This window comes from Pipra filicauda, unplaced genomic scaffold (genome assembly GCF_003945595.2).
Source record: "Pipra filicauda isolate LSUMZ 115617 unplaced genomic scaffold, ASM394559v2 scaffold6_size6359152_pilon, whole genome shotgun sequence".
Classification (NCBI taxonomy): domain Eukaryota; kingdom Metazoa; phylum Chordata; class Aves; order Passeriformes; family Pipridae; genus Pipra; species Pipra filicauda.
Genome location: NW_024104865.1, coordinates 2,166,363 through 2,190,664, shown reverse-complemented (window position 1 = coordinate 2,190,664; position 24,302 = coordinate 2,166,363). Strand labels below are relative to the sequence as shown.

At 41.3% G+C, this 24,302-nt stretch overlaps 2 protein-coding genes across 3 annotated transcripts; both read left to right on the top strand.

Annotated features, from left to right (window-relative positions):
- Positions 1-1,471: 1,471 nt before the first annotated feature.
- On the top strand, positions 1,472-16,240 carry MED6 (mediator complex subunit 6). Of its 2 annotated transcripts, none has more exons than XM_027749505.2 (8): positions 1,472-1,542; positions 7,792-7,951; positions 8,973-9,064; positions 11,279-11,361; positions 12,080-12,188; positions 12,574-12,689; positions 13,448-13,475; positions 14,049-16,240. In XM_027749505.2, exons 1-8 carry the CDS (start codon positions 1,521-1,523, stop codon positions 14,177-14,179), a joined length of 741 nt encoding a protein of 246 aa, XP_027605306.1. In that variant the 5' UTR covers positions 1,472-1,520; the 3' UTR covers positions 14,180-16,240. The 2 variants fall into 2 exon arrangements, with proteins under 2 accessions (XP_027605306.1, XP_027605316.1); XM_027749515.2 differs by lacking the exon at positions 1,472-1,542 and adding an exon at positions 1,600-1,768.
- Positions 16,241-20,822: 4,582 nt separating this feature from the next.
- Positions 20,823-23,268, top strand: LOC114003006 (disintegrin and metalloproteinase domain-containing protein 20-like). The gene has a single exon (XM_027749497.2). The coding sequence runs from the start codon at positions 20,823-20,825 to the stop codon at positions 23,127-23,129; it is 2,307 nt and encodes a 768-aa protein (XP_027605298.1). The 3' UTR covers positions 23,130-23,268.
- Positions 23,269-24,302: the final 1,034 nt, after the last annotated feature.

The window sequence follows — 24,302 nt, the reverse complement described above, 5'->3', positions numbered from 1 at the left end:
CTGTTCAGTAGTTTTTTTCCACTGTTCAATCTCTTTTACTTATTTTTTGCACAATAAGCAAATCGTTTTTGAAGAGAAGATCATTTTTCTCAGGATACTTACCACCCCAGCCTCATATTTTTGCAGACATTATTAAATTTATTTTCATGAACCACTCAGAGCTAAGGAGCATGTCATCACCTCCCTTTTAGAGATACAGCCTTGAGGTACTGAGATTACAAAAATCTTATTTTGGGTGATTAAAGTGTGAGAGATTTCAGAGAACTTAACTTCTCAGTGTGCAGAGACTTCCAGAACAGACAAAGCATGACCATTACTGTATTTGCAACAAAGGCTCAGCGCATCTATACACCACATTAGGTTGAAAAAAACTTCATTAATATAATGTAATGACTATATCACAGGCATGACTAAAGTCCAGTTTTCCAAAGCAGCATTATTCTGCCTGATCTTGTCACTTTCTGTAACCGTCACTTGGTACCTTCACATCTCTCATCACCTGAAACACATAAAACAAGTGTTCTTCAGGCAGCTCTCCTTCACAGAAAATAAGCCCAGAATATTCGCAAGTCAGATAGTGACTCTAACATATTGAATGAGACAGGAAACCTTGGGGGTGGAGAGCCGGGGGGAAGAATATGTGGGTTTGCAACATAACGTTTGTCTGCTAATGCATTGGTATGAAAGGACTGAATAAAGAGCAAATAAGCAGCATCAGCTCTGGTTTGGTCTAACTTTTTGATTGCTCTCATACAATAATAATATCCCTTTCCTGTACTTTATACACACTAAAGTACTTGTGTACTTTATTCACACAGATCTCTAACAGAAGGGGAAGAAATTCCATCACTAATTTCCATTACGTGCCATTAGCGAGCTGATAACCTCCAGACTCACTTAGACCCTGCTGCTGCCAGCGAAGGAAGGGCTGATCTCGGCAGCCTCTGCAAAGGCTCGGGCAAGATGAGTGCCTGGAGCTATGCTAGCATGACACAAGGGTATTGGACGCTGTGTACAGCAGATTGATAGATTGTAGTTGTCAATCTAAATAAAAAGCTCGTTAATCTTTAGTGCATGTATATTCTTCCACTCACTGAATGTTGTTCTTCACCCTGTAAATGACCAATGGTATCACTTAAGAGCCAAAATGCCAAGGACCAAACCTCAGGGCAGGAACCATGCAGTATTCTGATAGTGTGATCTCAAACATCCCACATTATTCCCACATGCCAAACTAAATCAGAGATACCCCAGCCAATTCAACCAGGATGACTGTGATGCCGAGCAGCAAACCTGCAGCCCGCATCTCTTTTACTCTGAAAGTGACCGGCAACTACCAGAGAGTCAAGATCAGGTGAAAACGACAGCTCTTCGAGCGGGTGCTTCCCTGTCCAGCAACTCGGCCCCGGGATCAGGAACCTCCTCCCACACACCCCACTGTCCCGCCGGCGCCGCCTCCCCGCTTCCAAGCCGCTTCCTGCGCGCCGCCCCGCCCCGGTCCGGAAGTGCGCGGCGCGGCCATGGCGGCTGTGGACATCCGAGGTAGGCCCGGGCCGGGCGCTCGGGGCTCGCTCCCCGCGGCTCCGGGGGGCCCTGCCCGCCGCCCTGCGCCCACCTCCGCCCGCGGGCGGGGAGCGACCTCCGCGGGGCACAGCGGGGCCCCTCCGCGGGGCAGAGCGCGGCGGGGCGACTTGAGGAAGGGGTCGGTGTGATGGTGCGGCGGTCCTTGGAAACTGTGCACAAGTAGCGTTGCTAATGCATCCGTGCGGTGAGATGAAAAGCTGCCCCAAAAAAGTTTTCCGGGATATGCAGCGGGCTAGGAGGGTGTGCTGAGGGTCACCTGGGCAAAGCAAGCCTCCTTTTGGTAGGCTCTGCCTGTACAGGTGGGATAAGCAGGTCCTGGGGTGAGATGGTGACATAAGGGAATAGCTAAAAAAAGAGAGTTTCAGCTCTGAAGTGTGGAGGGAAGCAGGAAACGCGGGCATGTGTGTGGGACTGGCATGAGACCAGAGGAGGGAGTGAGGCTGGTAATCTTAAAAGCATTTCAGGTGGATGTTATGAGGGAGGCCAGATGTTAGGAAGACCAGAAAGCAAGCTGAAGTAACTGAGAACGAGAAACATTTGTGTGAGAATTCAGGGTTACAAGGAAAAAAGAGATAATGTTTTGAAGAAGGGGTGATATTTGAATAAAGTATTAAAGAAGGTTTATGTTGTAATCAAAATATAAGTTACATTACTGTGAAGAATTTGAACTTTGAGAGAGGAATTGGGGGTTGAGAAGGCAAGAGAAAGGAAATTATTTTTTTCATAAGGGTGACTTATTGGAATCACATCAGAAGCCTTTGTGGTGGAGTCCTAGTGATCAAGAGCAGATATTTAGGGAAAGCTTGTGAAGAGTCAATTTTGATAATGCCACAGAGGTTTTCTCATTTTTTCTTTAAATTTTTAATGATATGTGTAGTCCTGTGTGTTTTTCTGACTGCCTTATTTGAGATTACAGGAAGGAATTATTTGAACATTTAATGGAGGAGCACTGTGTTAAGTTATTAGCTGGTGTGAGGACCTTCTGTCTTAATCCAGATCATTTAAGCTCCCTCAGAGTCTTTTATCTGACATGATTTAATATATTAAGTAGATTTTGAGGCATACTTCTGTTTTTAAGCTGTCTGCTGTGGGTTAACCCTCGCTGGATGGCAAGTGCCCACCAAAGCCACTCTATCACTCTTGTCCTCAACAGGACAGGGGAGAGAAAATAAAATGAAAGGCTTGTGGGTTGAGAGCAGGACAGGGCGAGATCACTCACCTGTCATGAGTTACTGTCATGGGCATACCTGACTCAATGTGGGAAATTTAATTGAATCAGATTAATTAAATCAAATCAGAGGAGGATAATGAGAAACAAAACAAAATCTCCCCTCTACCCTCCTTTCTTCCTGGGCTTAACTTTACTCTCAGATTCTCTACCTCCTCTCCCCTGAGCAGCAAAGAGGGACAGGGAATGGGGTTGTGATCAGTTCAGACATGCTGTCACTGCTGCTCCATCCTCCTCAGTGGGAGGATTCCTCACACTCTTGCCCTGCTTCGTTGTGGCATCCCTCCCATGGAGGACTGTCCTCCATGAACTTCTCCACTGTTGTTGTCACAAAACGGGTTCTTTCACCCATTGTGCAAGAAGCCCATCCACACACAGAGTTGAGGTATTTGATTTATTGCTCTTAAACCCTGTACCAGCCTATACTCCTTAGAACGAGGCTTCTTTATTGGTGTTAAATTCAGATTGACAGTCTCTAAGCAGCCTTCAGTACTGCATCCAGGGTGACATTTTCGTGTTCCTCTCAAGTCTGGTTCATGGTAAACAGATTTGAGCTTTCTATGCCTTTTCTTATGAGATGTATAGCTGTACAGAGTTCTCCAAAAAAGTTATTTGTTCATTTAGCTCAACAACAGTGGAAGAGGACATTCTGGATATAGAAACTTGTGAGTCAGTTTAGTCCAATTGGACACTCCATGAGTGTCAAGAATGGCAGTAAAGCTCTTTTTCCCATTGCTCCAATAATCAGTATCGTAACTTTACTTAGCAGACCCTTGCAGCTAGTTATTATTGATTGTGTGGCTCTGCTGTCGATCAGAAATCTGTTGTGTTTCATTCCCTGCTTGTACTGGAACTAGGAGACCTGCTGGGGATGCCCTGGTATTTTCCCCTGTCCCCTTCCCTCATTGTCAGAAATTCTCTGGCGTCATAACATTTGCATCCTCTAGTTGACCCTTCCTACCTACAAAGAGCACATTGCTTCAGGCCAAAGGTGGGAGCCCTTTTAGAGCCCAGCCCCCCTGGCTGTTGCTCTCCTTTCACCATCTTTAATACAGTTCTTTTTTCTGTCACAGTTAAAAGGTATTCCATATAGCCTTCATAACTCCCCAGTTAGGGTTATCAGTCAGTGAAACAGTTTAAAAAAGGTGGTACATTCCGGTAAAACAGACTTAAGCCTAGCCACTTTGGTTATATATTTGAAAAATGAATGGGGTCAGGTAAGGCTGAAGCTGATAATAATATTCCCTGAATTCAAGAAGAAGGGTTAGGAATTAAAGTAGAATGCTGGATGGTCAATGGATCTACCTATAAAAAGGCATCCCAGTTTTCTGTGCATCATACATCAAAACCAGCAGTGAAAAATCCAAAATTTTGCACCTCTGAAAAATGGAATTGTTGGTATAATTTTACCTTATGCCTTTGGGCCCACCATAATGTGGGAATATCATTTAAATTCAAAGTAGATATTGCTGACACTAAAACCAACTGTATTTTTGGCAATCAAAGAGGCTGAGAAAATTTTATCTCCACAAATTTTTGAAATTGGACCATGTGCGATCTAAAATACAGGTCAGCAATGAATTTTGTTTAATCCATCTTGGTCTCTTAAATTGGTGGAATTAATAATGCAGATTAATATTCTGCACTTTAACCAACCTGCTTACAGTTTTTAAGTACTTCCTATGCAGGATGAGTAGCTTGGTTACACGGGTGATCCCTCACTTTTCCAAAATGACTTTGCAGCCCCCAGGGCTGGGTCAGGATGGACATCACCCCCCAAGGGACTGAAGCAACTGTCCATTGTCACAGAGAGCATGGCCTCTGACCTGCCCTGTCCTCTGGGCCAGCTTTGGGAGGTGGACAGGATCTGCCAGCTCTGCAGGGCCTGGCAGCTCATGGGGCTGCTTGGCATGGCTTGTATTGCACTTGGCATTGGGAGAAATGTGAAGGAGGTGCTCCAGTGTGGGTCCTCCACAGGGTCATAAGTCCTGCCAGCAAACCTGCTCCAGTCTTGGGCTCCTCTCTCCATGGCACCACAGGTCCTGCCAGGAGCCTGCTCCAGTGATGGCTTCCCATGGGGTTGCAGCCTCATCTTACCTGCTCTGGTGTGGGATCCTCTAGGGGCTGCGTGTGGATCTCTGCTCCGCTGTGGTGCTCCATGGGAACAGCCTGCTTCACCATTGTCTGCACCATGGGCTGCAGGGGAATCTCTGCTCTGGTGCCTGGAGCACCTCCTGCTCCTCTTTCTTCACTGACTGCAGAGTTGTTTCTCTCTTCTTTCTCCAGGTGAAATTGCTGTTGTGCAGCTTTTTTCCCTTTACTTAAATACATTATTGCAGAGGTGGAACTGACATTGCTGATGGGCTTGGCCTTGACCAGTGACAGGTCTGTCTTTGAGCCAACTGGCATTGGCTCTGTGAGACATAGGAGAAGCTTCTGGCAGCTTCTCACAGAAGCCACCCCTGTAGCAGACCCACTACTAAAACCTGGTCGTGCAAACCCAATACCCTCTCAGGCTGTTTTACTGTTCTCTTAGTTTGTCAAAGCCTAGCGTTGGGCTATCCAGCCGTCAAGGCCAGGAACAAGCCATTGTGTGAATTACTCTTCTTTTTTGCTATGGTTTGCTGGCTTGTCTCCCAAATTGTCTTGAAATTCATGACAGATTGGCAGTATTGTCACAAGCACTTTACTTTTGCATCTGTGATGCAAATTCCACAAGAAATGCTTTGAACAAGATGTCCTATTTTTGAAACGAACAGGGAAGCAGGAACACCATCCTTTCTTTCTCATACCCAAAATAAACAGTACTCCTTTCAGTATAACAGGCATGTCAAGTTCGAGATTGGTTTTATTCTTCCTCCCTTTTTCCAACTATAGTTTAAGAGAACAATCTTGCTAGTTATAAAGGCAGTTGTAAATACTGGCACTAAGCATCTATGGATAATTGAGCCTTAGAGTCCAACTTTATATTCCATTTTATGATACATTTGTCAGTCTATATACAGCATTATAGCTATATATATATATATAGATAGATCTAAAGCTTGCCTGACATTCCCCAGAGAAATGCAGTTATTATTAAGCATACAAACAAGAAAAGTTTGTATTTGAAATACAATGTGAGAATTTATTATGATAATAATGCAAGCACTTCATATTTTGTGTGTTTTTTTGAAAGGAAAGCTTTTTTGGCTTTGAAAGGCATTTGGAATAATCAGCGTTACCATGACTTAAGTGCTTAATAATGGATCTTAGTGCTGTGTTACTGAGATTTCCATTTTTATAGTGAGGAGAGAGAATAGTGTGTGTGAAATAACATGAATGCCTCTAGACCTCCTGCTCCCCCACCCAAAAAGAGTTAGGCTGGCAATTCTAAGATTAACAAGGTTTATGTGTAGCTATTTATGCTGCATTTGTCCTAATTAGCTGAGCAGGTAGTGTTACTTAATTAACTGTTCCTCAGAGAAGCTGCTAATAGTGTATGAACTGACATTTTTGGTCATCCTTGAGCATGCTGAGTTGTCACAGAATTGCACAGAAGTAAAATATTCTTAGCGCAATGATAAAAGTGGGAGTTCTGTGTAAGTATATAATGTGTGAACTTTAGGGAGTGGTTCCTGTGCAGAGGGAATTTCAGTTCTTCAGTCAGTCTTCAGTGACATCTCATCGCTTACATTTTTTTAAATCTAAACAATACATGTCTTTTCCTGCTTTCTTGTGTCTTGGAAATTCTATTTGCTGCTTCTGCAATTTAAAATGGATGAGTTTGAATGTGTTTTTTAGGGTGCCTCATGGATCTCCAATGTTAGCAGATTTGTTGACAATGAAACTGATTGTTACACTGGGGTTTTTTTTGTCTGCTTGAGGAATATGGTTTTGCTGCAGTGTGAAAATAAAATTCAGGGACGTTAATGCAAATTCCCATAAATCTGTAGGAATTTAGCTGGCATGTAATGACTTGTAGGTTATTGAATATGTTTAGTTTTAAAAGCTTGCTTTTTATATAATTGTTAATGTTCTGTATTTTGATTTCTGTAATACCTACTGAGTTGTGGAATAAATAATTTTCTGCAGGCAAATTGGCAGATTAATTATATAGCCAGGAATAGAATCTCTTGTTCAAGACTATTGGGAAACATCTGCCTAAAGATAGCATCTTTGTATCTGCTGTTGTTTTTTGGGGTCAGTTTTCTTTTTTTGTATAATAACAATCTTTGAAACATCATGATGATATATCTTTTAGTAACAGAACATATGAGAAATGTTACTAGTAGCACTATTTTGTTTCACTCGGTAGTTTACACATTGGCTTTAGCAATAGAAAACTCTTGATTTAATCTGTAGAGTTCTACCTGTTTTTCAGTATCATAGTTTACAGCTTGGAAACTATTTTTGTAAAAAATAAATTGTTTTAAACATGATCAGGTTCATATTTAGTGTGGACTGTATCATTTCCACTCCACCCTCACCTCCATAACTGATTCTGACTTAGTTTAGTAAATTCAACTTATGTACCAGACGTAGTTTTCAAAAGGAACCATGCTTTGTATTGGCTTTCTACTCAGCTAATGCTGTGTTTGGAAAGTAAACTTGTCCATAATACTGCTGAGTCGATGTAGTATGATAGTATTATATGCAGTGTCAGAGCCAATTAAGTCCCAGCAGCACAGAGCACGTACATGTGCACACAGACCCTGCTCACGTTCTTGAGACACAAAGGTGTCTAGTGGTCAAGGAAAGAAAAGCGCAGTCATAAAAAGAGACTGTTTCTTTTGTGTACCTCCAAGAGAACTGCAGCAGGTTAAAGGTTATCAGTTATTATTTGAACTCTGTGAAACACTTTTAATTATAACTGGTTTGTGTGAGGCTGCGTTCCACCTCCTTTCTCTGCTATAGTCATTAACTGGTGGCTATTTACTCTTGGATGGATTTGCATGTTTCTGGCTGCTTTAGTACTCAGTGTAGATTTATCTTCCCAGACAACCTCTTAGGAATTTCCTGGGTTGACAGCTCCTGGATTCCAATATTAAACAATGGGAGTGTGTTGGACTATTTCTCAGAGAGAAGTAACCCATTCTATGACCGAACATGTAACAATGAAGTCGTCAAAATGCAGCGGATGACCTTGGACCATTTGAAGTAAGTTGTAATTTGCAACTGCTTCCTGTGCAGTGTCCCTTGTCCCTCCATCCAAAGACTTTGATGGTTGAATGGAAGGATGCTGGAAACCTCCTTCTGTTCTGTGTTTTTTAGTCCCACCACTAGCCAGGGAATCCAGCTTTTTTTGTATTTGGATGTCTTTACTTTCTCTTGTGCTATTTCAAGAAGGTGTTAAGCATGAAGTATTCTGTGTATCTTTTGAGATTCCAGTAAATCACCTTTTAGATATTTCTCTGAAATAGAAAAGCTGCCTTCTCTCATCCTTCCAGCTCAACAGAACCTGAGTAATGGTAATGTAGTTAAATGTTTTTCTGTGGTGAATAGGGTTTATGTTAGGGGATACTTTGAGTTCATGAGTAGTTTGTGTTTCCATATCCTGCTGGCCATGTGCCATAATCAGTACATAATTCCTCCAAATAGCTGGCTTTTTAGTATGGATAATAAGAGTAGTGAGTGTTGTAAATAAACTGATCACATCTGGCTGTGTAATGAGATTGCAGGATGTGCAAGTTAACTTTCTTTGCAGTTCCCCATCTGTTACGCTGAGCACAAGATTGAGAACTATTTAAAGACTCCATAATATGATAGGGAGTGTGCAAGCAGAGCTAAAAGTTCATTGGTAAAGTCACTTGTGCTTGGTTGTGGTTGCAGAGAGGCTTTTACACCAGCCATGCAGATGGTCACATCATACACAAATTCTTAGTTGCTGTGTTTAAATGAAATCTCAATGATGATAGATTGTTATCTTTCTTGCCATTTATTTGTTGCTAATACGTTCCACTTAGATGTTGTGTCAGGTTGTTATAACTCCTTTTGTACATGCACCTAGGGCTTGATAGCTAACTCAGGAAATCTTATGCCTTTATTTACTGCACATTATATAGAAGAGCTTCCAAAGCATCAGAACTTCATCAGTTTACTGCTGGGCCCCTTGGTTGCTCTTCACATCCTACAGATTTAACTTTGAGGAAGATACTTATTCTGGTTGCATCTTTTTCAGCCAGATGGTTGGAGTGGAGTACATCCTTCTCCACGCTCAAGAGCCCATTCTCTTCATTATCCGAAAGCAGCAAAGGCAATCTCCAACACAAGGTATGGTCACTCAGTTCTTCCCGCTGTTGAGAAGTCTGATCAGTTAGTCGTTTTTATCAGTTCCTAATTTGCATCTAAGCGCTTCTGTTTCCCCTTTTCTGTCTTTACCTTAAATCTAACTGGAAGGGTCTGAGGCTTTGTGATGGGGCAGGCGTACTTCTCCAGCAGTGACCTGCGGAGTGCCGGCAGCAGGGACTGCCATCTTGTGGTGAAATGGGAAGAGCCAATGAGAAAGTGCTGCCCCGTGGTACATTTTGCCACGGGACATTGGTAATAGCATTCATTCCATGTCACATTTATCTGTTAGGCTATGCAAGAGTGTTGATTTCTTATCGCGATGGAATCTTGTGACTACAGCACCACTCCTTACAGGGTCACTGATGACCTTTTCAAGATTTTAATCCAATACCTTAGCTTTTTTTTTCCCGTCTGCATGCAACTGGCATAATTATTCCTTTTAACCTCGAATTTGTTTGTGTGTGTGTGTGATTAATCAGATAAGTAGTCACATTTCAGTAGCTATTGGACTATCTTCTCTGTTTACTGCATGCTTATATAAAATAATTTAGGTTATTTCAGAGTAAGCTTTATAGAAAGGAAAGGCAAAATTAGTGCAAGTTATTTTTTAGCTTCTTTTTTTAGGGATTTAAGCTCTGCATATACATTTTGGTCTTGTATGGGACTTTGCCTTGTCTTGGCAATGCTGCTTATTTGCTTATATTAGGTAATGACCTCTTTATATTGCAGTTCCATATTGAAAAAGAACATACATGATTGATTCTTCGGTAGATTTATTTTCTTATTAAAGGTTTTGAATCTAGCTTCCAGAAGGTGAGTATGGAAATATCATGCAGCCCTTAATCTCTGGGTTTGACACCTTTTAGATCAAGATTGGATTTCCACAATATGTGTGTTTAAACTTGTGCCGTAAGGCAAATGTATGTTTGGTGGAACTTAGCTGGGACTTGTTTGGTAACATCTTTTTCTCACTGTGACTGTACAGTTTGTGCTGGGTACCTTGATTGAGTCACCCAGTTTCCTAGCTCAGATGTTACCCATGTGTTTCATTTTGTAATGGTACAAATATTAGTGTATTTGAGACATGGGAACGGGGAGGGAAAACTAAAATTTAATGAGTTCACAGCTAGTGTAGGGTACTCAAATACAACTGGTGCAGGCCTGTCTTATGACTTCTGTGTGTTTTTAAAAAACATGTATTTATATTTTAAATTCTTTAAGACACGTTTTTGCCTATTTGAAGTGATTTTAGAAAGATCTTTAGATCCAATGATTAGGGAGAGTAACCTGTCTAAGAAAGTAGGCTGCTCTGGTACAGAGCTCTGAGACAGTAAAGCTGCTGTTCTGTATCTTGCTCCACTTGTAAGGAAGTGCTGAGAATCTTTTTTTCTTTTGAGGATAAGTGGGTACTGGCTGAACTATGCACCTAGCTGTCTTGGACTGTTAATTTAGGCAGGTGTCCAAGCTTCATAAAATGCAAGTACTGGATGAATTGTTAATACAGATGGAGGAACTGCAACAAAGGTGTGCACAGGTAAAGTCCTTAGGAATGCAAAGCCGATAGCATTGTGATTGTTGCTCAATTGAAGAATGTTTGGCAGATTTTTACGGAGGCAGTTGTGATGTTTCTCTGCACTGCATCTCTAATGAACAAGAATTTTGGATTGGTCAGTAGAGGTTCCAAATCTGATTTAGCAAATGCCTTTGGAAGGTAGTCTTTTTTTGGCAAAATGTTATTAATTTAGAAAGGCATGCTCGTGTGTGCTTAACACCATTTGATCTGGGAAGTCTAGCTGAGAGGATTGTATGAGTTGGAGAAAGCTGAGTCCAGAAGAATGAGATCTTACAGTGTTGTGGGTTTATGCTGGTAGCCAAGGCAAGTGGGATTACTTCCAGTGCAGTTCCTTGACTCTACTGGTGTGGCTCTGAAAACTCCAACTCTTGTGAGGCCAGTCATTTGTTTGAAGTCTTAAAGCTGATTCTCTTCTATTTGTTAAACAGACTTTGGGCTTTTTTTTTTCTTCTTATCAGTCTAAGCTGCAAATAAAGTGCCTTGAAGGAAAAGGTTAAGAAGAGAAAATTTTGTGATAAGATAAATATTGCAATTTCTGCTGTTACTACTGAAAATCAGCAATAAATACACAGTCTTAAACCAGAGCTTTAAATCGATCTTGCCCTTTTTTTTCCTCCCCACAGTTATTCCATTGGCCGACTACTATATTATTGCTGGAGTAATTTATCAAGCACCTGACTTAGGGTCTGTCATTAACTCCAGAGTTGTAAGTGTTCTGTGCATTTGATGTGTACTGGTTTGTGCTTGTTTTTACTTTTGTTTTTTTCTCCAGACTGTTTAAATCTTTCTTTCACTTTTTTGAGGAAAGATCATGTGTAGTAACAGTGCAATAACTTAAAACCAAACCCCCCTGGTTAATATTGTGTGCCTCCCACATGAAAATGAAAGATCCTGTGACAGTGCAGTATTGCCCAAAAAGTGAGATACATTGCTTAAGGATGAAGGATCAGAATAACTGAAGCTACACAATTGCTAAAACAGCATCAGGTTTGAATAATTAAAAGAAAACTTACTTGACAAATACATATGAAATAGTAACTAAATACATATTCAGTGAAGCTTGCTTTGAAATGTGAATGTTGATGTTAAGCTAATGTAATATATATTTTTAAATGAGGCTTACATTTTTAAGCTGATGTGATGGTACTTCTTTTTAAATTGCATGCTTGGGTCTGTTTTGATTCCTTCTGTCTCATAAACTACTGCTTTTGCAAGTTTTTCTCTGCCAGTTTAGAAGAGCATTTCAGAAAATGCCTTGTGAGCACCTGTTAAATTATATTCTTGGTCCAAATCTAGATGTCCCAAGTTCCCTTCCCAGAATAAAAATGAATATAGAACACTAATTTTAAAAACTCTACTTTCAAAAATTTATATTATATTTTCTCCTTAAATTCTAACACTGCCATATGTTCCTGTCCTGAAAGCTCACTGCAGTGCACGGAATTCAGTCTGCTTTTGAAGAAGCTATGTCTTACTGTCGCTATCACCCATCCAAGGGCTACTGGTGGCATTTTAAAGATCAAGAAGAAAGAGGTATGATTCCTAGTTGCTCCTGCATACTTTGGAAGAGGAAAGGTAATGTAGGGAAAAGCTTGAGGCAATGCATAGTGATGGCATAGAGGTGAGGTGAAGTGTCTAAAGGGTAAGTGAGAGCTCCTTGTGTGAGGAAACGAATCTTGTTCTTCTGTGCTGGTGGGGATGAACATCGAGGCATAGGTGGGACATGAAGATGGTGAGCTGAGTGTCAACAAAGTGGGTGACTGTTCAACCCACTGGAGGCCAGTGTACATTTTCATAAGTCAAACAAGTTTGTCAAGTGGTAAGGTTAGAGGAGAGTCAAATACCAACTTGTCATACAACAAAGAGCTGCTAAAAGAATTTTTAATACCTCTTTCTCTAATGTTTCTGTGACTTGCAGAGAAAGCTAAACCAAAAGCCAAGAAGAAAGAAGAACCAAGTTCCATTTTCCAAAGGCAACGGGTAGATGCTTTGCTTTTAGACCTAAGACAGAAGTTTCCACCCAGGTTTGTTCAGGTATGACACTTAAAAGCCACAATATTACTGTAACTTACTTAGAAATTAAAAGACGGTCATAAGTACTTGAATAGTTGAAACTGAATAGGAATTTTCTGTATTTCTGCAATGGTAACATGGATTAGATAATAAATTTAAAATGGAAGGCTCTGATTGAAGTGCAGGATTCCCCTTTGTAATTGCAGGGGTCATTAAGACTTAGGCCAAACTATGAGGGTGAATTTTATTATACAAACTCCTTATCTAATAACAGAGGGTCTCAGCTATCAGGTTTTTCTGCTGCTTCCATTTTCGTGCTTTGTGAGCTCAGTCAAGTCACAATATTTTGTTTTAGTTGCTCCATTGTTCTGAAGACTCATCAATTAGTGTGGAATTCTTGGCATTCTGTGAAAGTTGTTGTGATTACCTCTGATTGTCTTTGGTAGCCATTTGTTCCACCAGGTGGTCTGCTTGGGAGCAAAGGAAATTATGTTTACAGCATCTCACAAAATCGTTTGCTCCTCAGATGTGGTAAAGACCAACTAACTGCATATTTTTGCTTTAGTGTTCTTCAGTTGTAAGAGGAAAAACTTGACATTATAAAATGTTAATTGGATTTTGTTTGAAGTGTATTTAGTGATCCATTCTATCCTCAATTCATATCTGTAAGAGTGCATTGCCTGGATTTTATTCCAAAATGAATAGTTGGAAGGGTTAAAAATTATGATTTTGGTTCCCTTGATGTGTTGTTTTATTTTTTTTTTCTTCTTCTCCTACAGCAAAAGCCCGGAGAAAAGCCTATCCCAGGTAAAACTCTAATATTCTCACAAGACATAAAATATAGCCTCTATATGGCAGTATTTTCCAGTTGCCATGTAAGATCCTTGCTGCTGCTACTGAGGTAGTTTGGAATTCTGACATTGCCTAATTGTGCAAAATACTGGATAAGAGTTCTTTGTGAGAGCCAGAATGAAAATGAAAAAAAATGTGTATTCTATTCCTACCCTCACTGTAAAACTGGATTGCCTGAAGGTCCAAATGCAGGCAGTGGTCTTTGAAAGTAGGAGGAGGGTGAAAGGGTGAATGAGGAAACAGTTTAGTCAGTCCAGCATCTTAGTAATTTTGCATGGTACTAGAAGCTCTAGAAAGTCTCTGAAGACTTTCAGTTGATCACAAGCAACCTCAAAACAGGAAGCGGATGAACTCTCTTCAATCTATTCCACTTTTTCACACATAAGTATGAATTTACTCCCTGCTTATTCTTACACCTTTGAAATTAGTTTTGCCCCTTTGACAGCAACAATATTTTCTATGTACTCAGAACAGTATTTTAGCAATAAAAATCAGAGGTTTGACTTTCTTTTGCTGTTACATCTTTAGTGGATCAAATCAAGAAGGAACCAGAACCAGCCCCTGAAACTGTCAAGCCAGAGGAAAAAGACACTGTAAAGAATGCTCAGCAGAGTGCTGCTGCTAAAGGACCACCTGAAAAACGAATGAGGCTCCAGTGAAGGGAGAAGTTGTACTTCTGGATTCGTCATTACCTGAAAAACAGGAGATTCTTGCTCCCCTTTCTTTATGTTTAAGCTCTTCCACTGAGGCTGACAATTCAGGAACTGAAGTCCCTATAAGAGCTTTTTCTGTAGAAACCTCTCATGCAAATGTTAATGTCAGGATGTGAGCTGCCTCAAAGAAGGTGTTTTCAGTCTTCATGTTTTTTTGAATGTCGGCTTCTGAGCATGGTTTTTACATGGACATATTTAGCAGCCTCTTGAAAACTTTACAAACTCTTGCATCCTTTGTGTCTAAGTTTCCTATGTAAAAAGAAAAAACTTTTATATATATATATATATATATAAATTCAGAATTCTTGGCAAATAAAACTCCTGGCTGCTGGAATGCCTTTCTTAGATGCATACTTTATTAACAGCAAATACACCATATGTGCTGGCAGCATTACTTTTGCTTGGCTACTGGAATATATTTTGAGGAGGAAAAGTTCAACTAAAGGATTTAGGCTGCCTGCTATAAATTGCCGTGCCTTTAGTATGCTTGGGATAAAGATAAAAGACTTGATAACTGGAGCCTCAAATCCGTGTAATTAGATGTCAGACTGCACTCGGTCTCCAAATGTTCTTTGGCACTCATTTGACTTATAGGTTAAACTGACACTTTATTATAAAAGCTAGTGTTCTGTGAGAGAGATTTGTAACAAAACAGGATAAAATTTCTTGCTGTGGCACACTCAGTGAAGCTGTTCATATTTCTAATTTTTCACTGTAACTCAAATATATCAATTACATCTCTTCCTCTGTGCTCCTAGCGCTTCCTTGCTCCTTGATTAGACATCATCCTTTTAGACCTAAGGAGGTAGGTCAGCGGAAGAGAAACACCACTGACAGCTATATGCTTATTGAAGCATATTTATTGCACAAACCTTTTTTTTAATTGAAATAATGGAGCAATCCTCAAAATAGCTTGCTTGCTTTCCACAACTGTTACCTTCTTTCCTGTAGTAAACTGTAGTAAGCAAGAAAAAGGTTTGTACATAGCAACCAAAATGTAGATAGGAAGGAAGACTAAGATATGCTTAGATGGCTGTGCCAAATTTATTTTCAGGTTACAAGATACTCTTTTTCTGTTTCAGTAACTTAGCTACCCAGTCAGAGCTATTTATTACTGAATGATAGAACAACCTGTCAGAACTCTTTATTATTGAATGATAGAAAGACCCATGTCATTTTTGTCCTGTAATCCAAAGCTGTAATGTTAAAGATGTAGATAAGCCAATAGCTGTTCTTTGCTGAAGCAGATACAGATCTGAAATTCATATATTGGTGTACTTAAGTGTGTATTAGGTTTATTTCATACCTGGGTCAGGTTTGAACAGCTATTTATCCAAATGTTGATGGAAGTAGATAATAAGCTAGTGTGAACTATTAGGTCAAGTGAAAATATAGAAAGCAGTTATTCTGGGATGCTTAAAACAAGACAGAGCTAATTGTTCAGCATTGAATCATGACAAGGTGGTGCAAATATCCTGAGAACAAAAGGGTGTTGGTTCCTTCTTTTATTAAAGAAATTCCTCTGAAAGCAAGTAGCTGAAGAAGCACCAAAGCCATCATCTCATCTACCCCAATGATGGAAAGGAAGGGTCTCCAGAAATAAGACCTGAATGGTGAGGAACCTCAGGAGTCCTTGCTGTTGATGTTCAGAATGAAGTCGTTGGAAATGTCCATTTGAGGAGCTGAGGAACCTGTATGTAATTTGGAAAAACTTAAGCAAGAAAGATAACTAGACTGCATTGTAATGAAGATCTAGGGTGTTAGGCTTTGGTTGTGGGGAGTTTCTTTTGGTTCTTTTTATTGTTGTTGTTGTTGTTTGTTTGTTTTAATGGAAAAAAATTATCTATTTGTATACCAAGGAAATATTTACCACTACTAGCAGAAGAAAGATATCTTGCTGAAGAGACATACAGCTGTGGTAAAAAATGGATGGTAGAACATAGTATGAGCAAAGTATTCTATCAGCCACTGGACTTTACCTGAAATAAAGTGTATTGTACAGCTCAATGTCTGAAAAAGAATTCCTCTAAAGTAGGGGGGTTTGAAGAAGGGCAATAAAATGAGTAGGAGAAAGTTTCTCCTATGATGGTACTGGGAGGACCAAGACTTCAGTTCCTTTGGAAAGAAAGGACAAATACTGAGTGTTTGTAAAACTGAGTAGTGAAGCAAGTAGGAAAGTAGAGAACTCTTGTTCCGTCTTGTAGTACAAGAACAGAGAGACAAGTTAATGAAGCTGAATTGGAGTTAACATTTAGACTGAATCATATTCCATGCTCAGAATTTGAGCCAATTCAGAGATAAGGGCCTGAAGGGGCAGACTGTCCTCATCTCTTCTTCTCTTAGCAGCCTTTTTGCTTTCTGCAGAAATATCTGGTATTGGCTGGTTTCAAAGGGCGTTACAAAGAATGGACTTCTGGTCTGATCCCATCTGAGGTAAAGTGCTAGCATCTAAGTTATTGAGAGGACAGAAAATGGCTTCCATTCATGAAACAATGCATTTGAATGTGATAAGCCTCTTCTAGGGGAATGATCTTTTCCTGAGAGAATTACATTATAAAGCAGTTAGGGATGTTACCAATGAGTGTGCTCATTTCTTAGCAGCTGTCCAGTGCTGAACGTTTGCCATACAAGGGACTGAAATACCTTCTGATCCTGTTACTTGCTGACCAGATATTCTAAAATAATTTTATCAGTTAAGTGAGCTATGATATTAACTTACTGAAATGACATTATGTCAGATATTACTGTTAAACTCCAAGTAATTTACTGTTAAAAAGAAGTTAAGCAGCTATCTTGTAGTCAATAATGTTTTCCAGTGTGTAAGAATCTAAGCCTTTTCTCTTTGGTATTTATAGGCTCTCTCTTGGTTTAGAGCCTGACTGCTGAGGTCCAAAGTCCTTCCAAAGGACCTTCAGTATTTGTAAAGCTTATAGATGAAAGGGAGATAAGCCAGCAGTTCTGAAATTTGCCCATGCTCCTTTTGCATAAAGGAGAGATTTGGTCATACTGTCTCTACTTTTTGCTTAGATAATAACCATTCAGACTTCAGAAGGGCTTTTCTAAGTCACAGGGTAGCAGGAGCTAAAAATTACCTAGAACTCTAATAGAAACAATTCTTCTCATAGTCTGAAAGTACATATAAATGTGTGCATACCCATGAACGGTTATGCATGTATTGTATATATGTGTGTATGTATACACATACATGTAAAAATCCAGCCAGACTGTAGGAAGAGGGTTAGTCTAGCTACCTCAATTTACTGTGTAAAGCTAATGGTGTCTCAGGTGCAGCAAAAATACTGTCATTTTCAACTTTTCACTAAGTAAGGTCTGACCAGGCTATGTGTGTTGCTCTTGCCATTTCTCTTTGCTACTCTGCCCCTATACTTCATATTTTAGTAACCTTTTCCCAGCAAAAATGTTAGATGCCATCTGGACAGTCAGTACATGTTGTTTGCCAAAGCAAGCTGTACTTGGAGCAAGGCTAGAAGGGTATAGGCAATAGGAGGGACAAGGCAAAGGGGATAGAATAGCTTTATTTTGAGACATAGAGGTTCCCTTTGAAGAAAATGGTGAAGATATATTATGCAAATAGACTGTGGTTTCACTGAACCAGCAGATGGTTTCTGAACAAAAGCTGATGTGATACACTTTTTCAGGGTTGTTTTCATTATTTTTTTCAATAGCAAAGCAAATGATAACTAGGCATTCAAGGTTCAATGAATCATAGATGGATGGGTCGTGGGGAGAAATTTTCCCAGTGGGATGAGTTACAACGTATTAGTGATTTCTCAGCAATCAGGTGGTTAAATTTCTTTCTAGCAGGACAGTGGATTTTAACCTGTGGTCCACAAGGCTCCTGAGGTTTTGTGACCTGTTCCTAAAGACTCAACAGAAGGTAAGTGAGAACAGTAAATTTCTCACTGGTAGGATTCAATTCCATAGGAGCTTGCACCTTCACTGGAAATTTTAGGGGGCTACAGGATTGAAAAAAATTTTAAAAACACTCATGAGGAAGCCAATTACACCTGCCAAAGAAATGTTTCTGCAGTTGAAGTAGCAAAGACTGCTGTGATATTTTTTCCCTGCTCTACTGTAAGGCTAGTAATTTTTTCTTCCCAACCTGTTCATTGTCATGCAACAAGAATCTTTCCCTCCCTGCCCTTTGATCTTTACCTGGTCCATACAGAAATGCAAGGATCTGGTAACCTGAACATAACAGTGTGATCACTATATAAAAATTATGTAACCTCAATGCCGAAGGGCTTGCTTAGGTGCTGAATGCAGTGGCACAAAGTTACATTGACACTACCCCACAAGAATAATCTGCCATGAGTTCAGCAGTGGAACCAGACTATTTTCTAGTCCTAAACATATATTAAAAAAGAAAGAAAGTAGTGGACAACTTCAGGTCGGGGGCTCGTACAGGTGGCAAGGGATGTCTTTAGCAAATTGGCAGAGTGATTTAGTAGGGCCTTTACTATAACTTAAGGAGTGATCACACAGGAGAAGTATGTATTTAAAAACAGCACTACAGACATTGCATACAGATTATATAACAGGATTTTTCTGTTATTGTAGTCTGAGTTATATATATTTCAAAAGACATAATCTGACATAGTTCGCAGCCCGGGAATGCAAAACTAATAATTGAAAAATAGTGGATCATTTTTCAGTAACTAGCTGCACATAAAAGACTTCACAAAAAAACCCAGTTCCTATAATTTTAAAATTAATAATAAATCTAAGGCTAACACACATCATGGATTTGGATGTATATCTAGAAAGATCCTTCTAGATGGATCCTAATAGAAGCAGGCATCCTGTTTTCTTTAATCTGAGGTACTGTATTACAAAGTGTATGCAACTAATGCTGGCCATACTTGCAAGGAGTGAGCAAGGTGCCAGTTCACAGAATCTGAAGTTCCTTTGGACAACTGTTGGTAACCTCCACAGCTGTTGGTTAGGCCTGCCAGGTGCCCAGCTTAGAAAACCATCCCCACTCAGGACCCTGGGGCATGAGGCAGCAGAAGGAGGCTCTGAACATTTTGCTTCCTGTTTCTCTCACTGCTCAGCCTCCTGAGGGGCAGTGCCTGTCTCAGATAGTTTGAAATGTTAAATGTTGCTGCCTGTCCCAGAGTGATGGTCAGCACATAGAAACTGGTCTTGAAGAGCAGGATTCCTGAGATGGTATGGGGTGGTGGGAGGGTGCACCTCCTGCAGCTGAGGAAGATAATGGCCATAGCAGGTTGGACTTCATCCCAGCTGTGCTTTCAGCACTGAAATGAAAGTTTTGAAGAATTCCCAAAAGATAACAGCTGTGGCTATGTTAAATCCCAGCAATATGTGCCAGAAAACCGGTGTGCAAAGCTGTGTTGCACAGGGCATCCTGTCCTACCACAATCCAGATCACTGTTCTAGCTGTGTCTTGATGTCATCACGGCTAGGCTTCAGGAACGAAGATTTGGGAAGGGCTCTACCCACATTTGCTACAAACGTGCTGGTGACTAAAAAGGCCAATGCAAAATAGACTGGTCCGGTTGCAAAAGGCACAGCGGAAAAACTCCTTAGGTGGTATCGACAAGACACGATTCTTTCTGCGTTGTCTTTTCTCCTCGAGAGTGATCCTGAGTGCCTTCTCAAAAGAAGCAGCAGCGTTATATAGTGTGTCTCCAGACCTCCTGATTGGAGGCCAGAGTAGACCAGTGATGATGATGTCTTGATGTAGCTGTATCCCAAAATGAGAATGGCAGCCAAGTGGTAGAGGTACCTGTAAGTATTCTCTTTCCAGTGCTGTGCAAGCACAAGCCTTTAGAAAGGCCATGATGTGGGAAAATGGCTGCTGCATGGGTTATGTCTGTAATTAAAGCATATTGTTGTAGGTATGTAGCATCTATGGTGTAAATAGGCTTGAGGTTTTATATTTGGTGCTATTAATTTGCCTCTATATTATTGAATGTAGTGGAAGTGAATTACCCTTATTCTATCTTTTTTTTTGGAGGGGTGTGTATAGCTGTAAGTAGCTATAGTAAGGCAGACACTAAGAAAGGGTACCACAAGGAGTATTTCTATACTTTTTCATTTCAGACGCTAAACTTTTCCAGATATTCTTTTGAGCTGAAAATAGCCTGTTTCTGATGTCCACTCACAAATTATCCTCTAATAGAAAGAGTGAAAAAAGCAAAAGCCATCCTTTGAGATTTTAAAACAAATTTTCCCACTTGTGGCCTATGCAAGAATGATCTCCTTGCTCAACACAAACATCTGTGACAAGGAGTGCGAATCTGAGCTGGGGGCCTCTCTGTCTGCTCAGGAGAAGCACCCATTAATTTGAAATGAAGCTTATAAAAATATGGGAACGTGCTTGTGGAAGGCTAATTTACTCCTTCCTCCCCACAAGAGCCTCTGTCCGTGCTGAAAGGGCAGGGTCTGGAGGCAGCGATGTGCCCCCGGCCGCAGGTGCCGTTTCCCGCGGGGGCCGGGCCGGCAGGGCGGCAGTTGGAGCCTCGGGGCGGTTCCTCCCGGGCTGGGCCCTCTCGGGTTCCATCCCCGGGCGGGGCGGGGGGGCGGCCGGTGCCGGGCGGCAGCGATGGGGGCACTGCCGGGGCTCCTGGTGCTGCTGCTGCTGCTGGGGCTGGCGGGGTGCCCCGGTGCGCGAGGGGCCCGCCCCGCCGATCCCCTCGCCGCGTGGGTGACTGTGCCGCGGCAGCTGAGCCCGCGGGCCGGCAGCGACCCCCCGGCCGTGACCTACTGGCTGAAGGTGGCGGGGCGGCCGCGGGTGCTGCGCCTGCAGCCCCGGCGGGGCCTGGTCTCCCGGCCCTTCACATTGGTCACCTATGGCAAGGACGGGACCCGCCGGGAGGAGCACCCCTTCGTGCGGGACAACTGCTTCTACCAGGGCGAGGTGCTGGGCAGCCCTGGCTCCCTGGTGGCCCTCAGTGCCTGTGATAGGGGCCTCCACGGAGTGCTCTGGGTGGAGGATGATACCTTCCAGATTGAGCCCATCCCCAACGATCCAGCCTTTCGGCACATCCTCTACCGCATGGAGGAGGCCAACAACCACATGGGCCCCACCTGCGGACTGACCCCTGAGATGCTGCAGCACCAAAAGGCTGTGCTGCCCTGGTTCAAGGCTCCAAAGGCAGAGGAGGAGAACGAGGAACTGAAGGACTGGTGGACACACATCAGATATGTCAAGATAGTAGTGGTCGTGGACAATGTGCGGTTTGTGAAGTCGGGCAGGAATAAATCCGAAGTCTTGAGGCAAGTCATGGAAGTCATCAACATTGGGGACATTCTGTACAAACAGCTTTCTGTCCGGCTGTTTCTTATGGGATTGGAGATATGGACCGAAAGCAACTTAATAAATATTACTAGATCTCTCGGCACGGTACTCAGTGACTTTAACAATTGGCGAAAGTCAAACCTGTCCCGACGGATGCGCCATGATGTTGCTCACTTATTTGCATTCCAGAGCTTTGGAAGCACCCTGGGATTGGCATATATAGGGACAGTGTGTGATAACCACTGGTCATCAGCTGTTGCTTCCTTCACTGAAAAAAAGTTGTCTGCATTTTTTATCACATTTGTCCATGAGCTGGGCCATAATCTTGGGATGAGCCATGATAAACCAGACTGTAAATGCAAACGAGAGAAATGCATTATGTACGAAAGCAACGCTGACACTGATGCATTCAGTGACTGCAGTTACAAATACTACTTTGACCTGCTTGTAAAAGGTGCTGACTGCCTTCGTCAACCACCACCACCAGGCGCTTTCTACACCTCGAAGCGTGAATACTGTGGGAATAAGATATTAGAAAGCGGAGAGCAATGTGACTGTGGTTCAGAATCAGTCTGCAGAAAGGATCCTTGTTGCCACCCGAACTGTACGCTTACTGTAGGTTCAGTCTGTGCGTCTGGAAAATGCTGCAAGAACTGTAAGGTCCTTCCAGCAGGAACGCTCTGCAGAGAAAGTACTGGCAGCTGTGACCTGCCAGAGTATTGCAATGGGATTTCCCCTCAGTGCCCACTGGATGTCTACCTACAAGATGGAACCCCTTGCAAAGATGGTGCTTACTGCTATCAAGGAAAATGTTCTTCCCACAGTAAACAGTGCCAGGATCTCTTTGGCAAACAAGCCAGGGCTGCTTCTTTAGATTGCTTCAAAGCAGTGAATACTCAAGGTGACCGGTTTGGGAATTGTGGTATTTATAACAATATCCATTTTACAAAATGCAGTATTGAGAATATCTTATGCGGTAGGATTCAGTGTGAAAACATAGTCAAACTACCTCCCTTGCAGAACCATGTAACGCTAGTCCAAACTCCTGTTGGAGATAAAAATTGTTGGGGTCTTGACTATCACGTAGGGATGCCAGGAGCTGACATGGGAGCTGTGGAAGATGGCACACCATGTGGTAGCGATATGCTTTGTATCAACAGGACATGTATGAGTGTATCAGTGCTGAACTACGACTGTAACGTGACAAAGTGTCATGACAGAGGAGTGTGTAACAATCATAAGAACTGTCACTGCGAGTATGGCTGGGCTCCTCCATACTGTGAATTGGAAGGATTTGGAGGTAGCATTGACAGTGGACCCCCTCCAGCCAGGAAGATTTCTCAGAGAGCAAAAGTAAGACTAATACTACTTACTTTTTTTTGTCTCTGTTTCCTTGGAGTAAACCTTACCATGCGTTATAGACAGGAAATAGTAGGATGGCTTAGGAGGATAAAGGCCCAATTCCACAGAATACTGCAGTTATTTCAAAGACTGAAAAAAACAGAAGTACCTAAAGAAGACTCACCTGATGGTGAGTCAAAATCTACTGAAGACCAACAAGCAAGAAGACCAATGCTTCTGGGGAAATCTCTCTTTAGCAAAGCCATCTGATAATATCATCAAAATAATTCAACACATTCCGAATAGCTCTAATCTCATATGATATCATTAAATGCAGAGTAAAAGTTATTTTTGTTTAATTTAAATTAATAAATGTAGGCATTAAGGCCTGCTGTTCTTTGTACGCTGAGCTCTTAAATTGACGTAGTTAGGTAAACTGTAGGTAGAGTGTTTATGCTTCATATCAACAGTTTAAAAAGCAAACTTCTTAAATAGATAAGATAAATCATCTGTAGATAAATTATTTGCTTCAATTTACTCCTTCATCTAATGCTTTCTTTGATTCAGGGAGAGAGATGTTTGTGAACATCTTGCTTCTGTCATTCGTTAACAACTAAAGAGAAAATATTGCTCTTGCGGTCTCCACTGGGTTCCTTCCAACACGAACCATTCTATGATTCTATGATTTAATTCGCATCTGTGACACACAAACAGGCAAGAAACAGTGGATGCAGGTGTCTGTTTCATAAGTGTTTCCAACTGTTTACAGGGAGCAACCTTTCAGTAGGGAGGTAGACCATAAGAAACAGGGTCTTCATTTTGTGAGGCAGTAGAGAAGGATTATCCAGATCACACCAGGAAGCATTACATTTTTGACCATCAGACATACATCAACAGTGTAGTGGCACCAAATCTGACATTTCACAAGAACAAATTGTCTTTATTTTCTGGAAATTTTCCAGTGCCTTGAGTGATGGCTTCTTCTGAGGAGTGTTGTGTATTTTATTGTCACTAAGAGGAGCTGTCTGTGGGGTTGCACAAGTTAACTGAATTTCTAAAGTATTCGGAACTATTCTGCAAGAGTTTTCCCCACCCAGAATTCCTACAATATTTGATAGATGTTTTATCTGACTTTCTCATGACGTTTCTCTTGGTTTACAATGTGATTGTTTCTTATGCTATAACTGAATGTGTCCTTGCAGCTCTACAGAGTGCCACACAGAAGCACTGTATTTTTCATTTTTTTTTAACACAAGATAAAATGTGTCTAACTTCTGGAAAAATATGAGGGACATGGAAATACCATTCAATAAGTTTTAATTTTATTATTTATATTATAGCAGTGACTAGATCTTTCTATCAGATCAGCATGAAGAGGATTCTCTAGTCCAGATTACAGACCTTTTTTCTAAAGGTCTGGCGTTTCTGGATTAAGGGCTATAA

Coding starts and splice junctions, on each gene's coding strand:
- MED6 (XM_027749505.2), top strand. CDS start 1,521: ATGGCGGCTGTGGACATCCGAG. Junction 7,952..8,972: donor ATGACCTTGGACCATTTGAA/GTAAGTTGTAAT, acceptor CATCTTTTTCAG/CCAGATGGTTGGAGTGGAGT. Junction 13,476..14,048: donor CGGAGAAAAGCCTATCCCAG/GTAAAACTCTAA, acceptor TTACATCTTTAG/TGGATCAAATCAAGAAGGAA.
- LOC114003006 (XM_027749497.2), top strand. CDS start 20,823: ATGGGGGCACTGCCGGGGCTCCTGGTGCTGCTGCTGCTGCTGGGGCTG.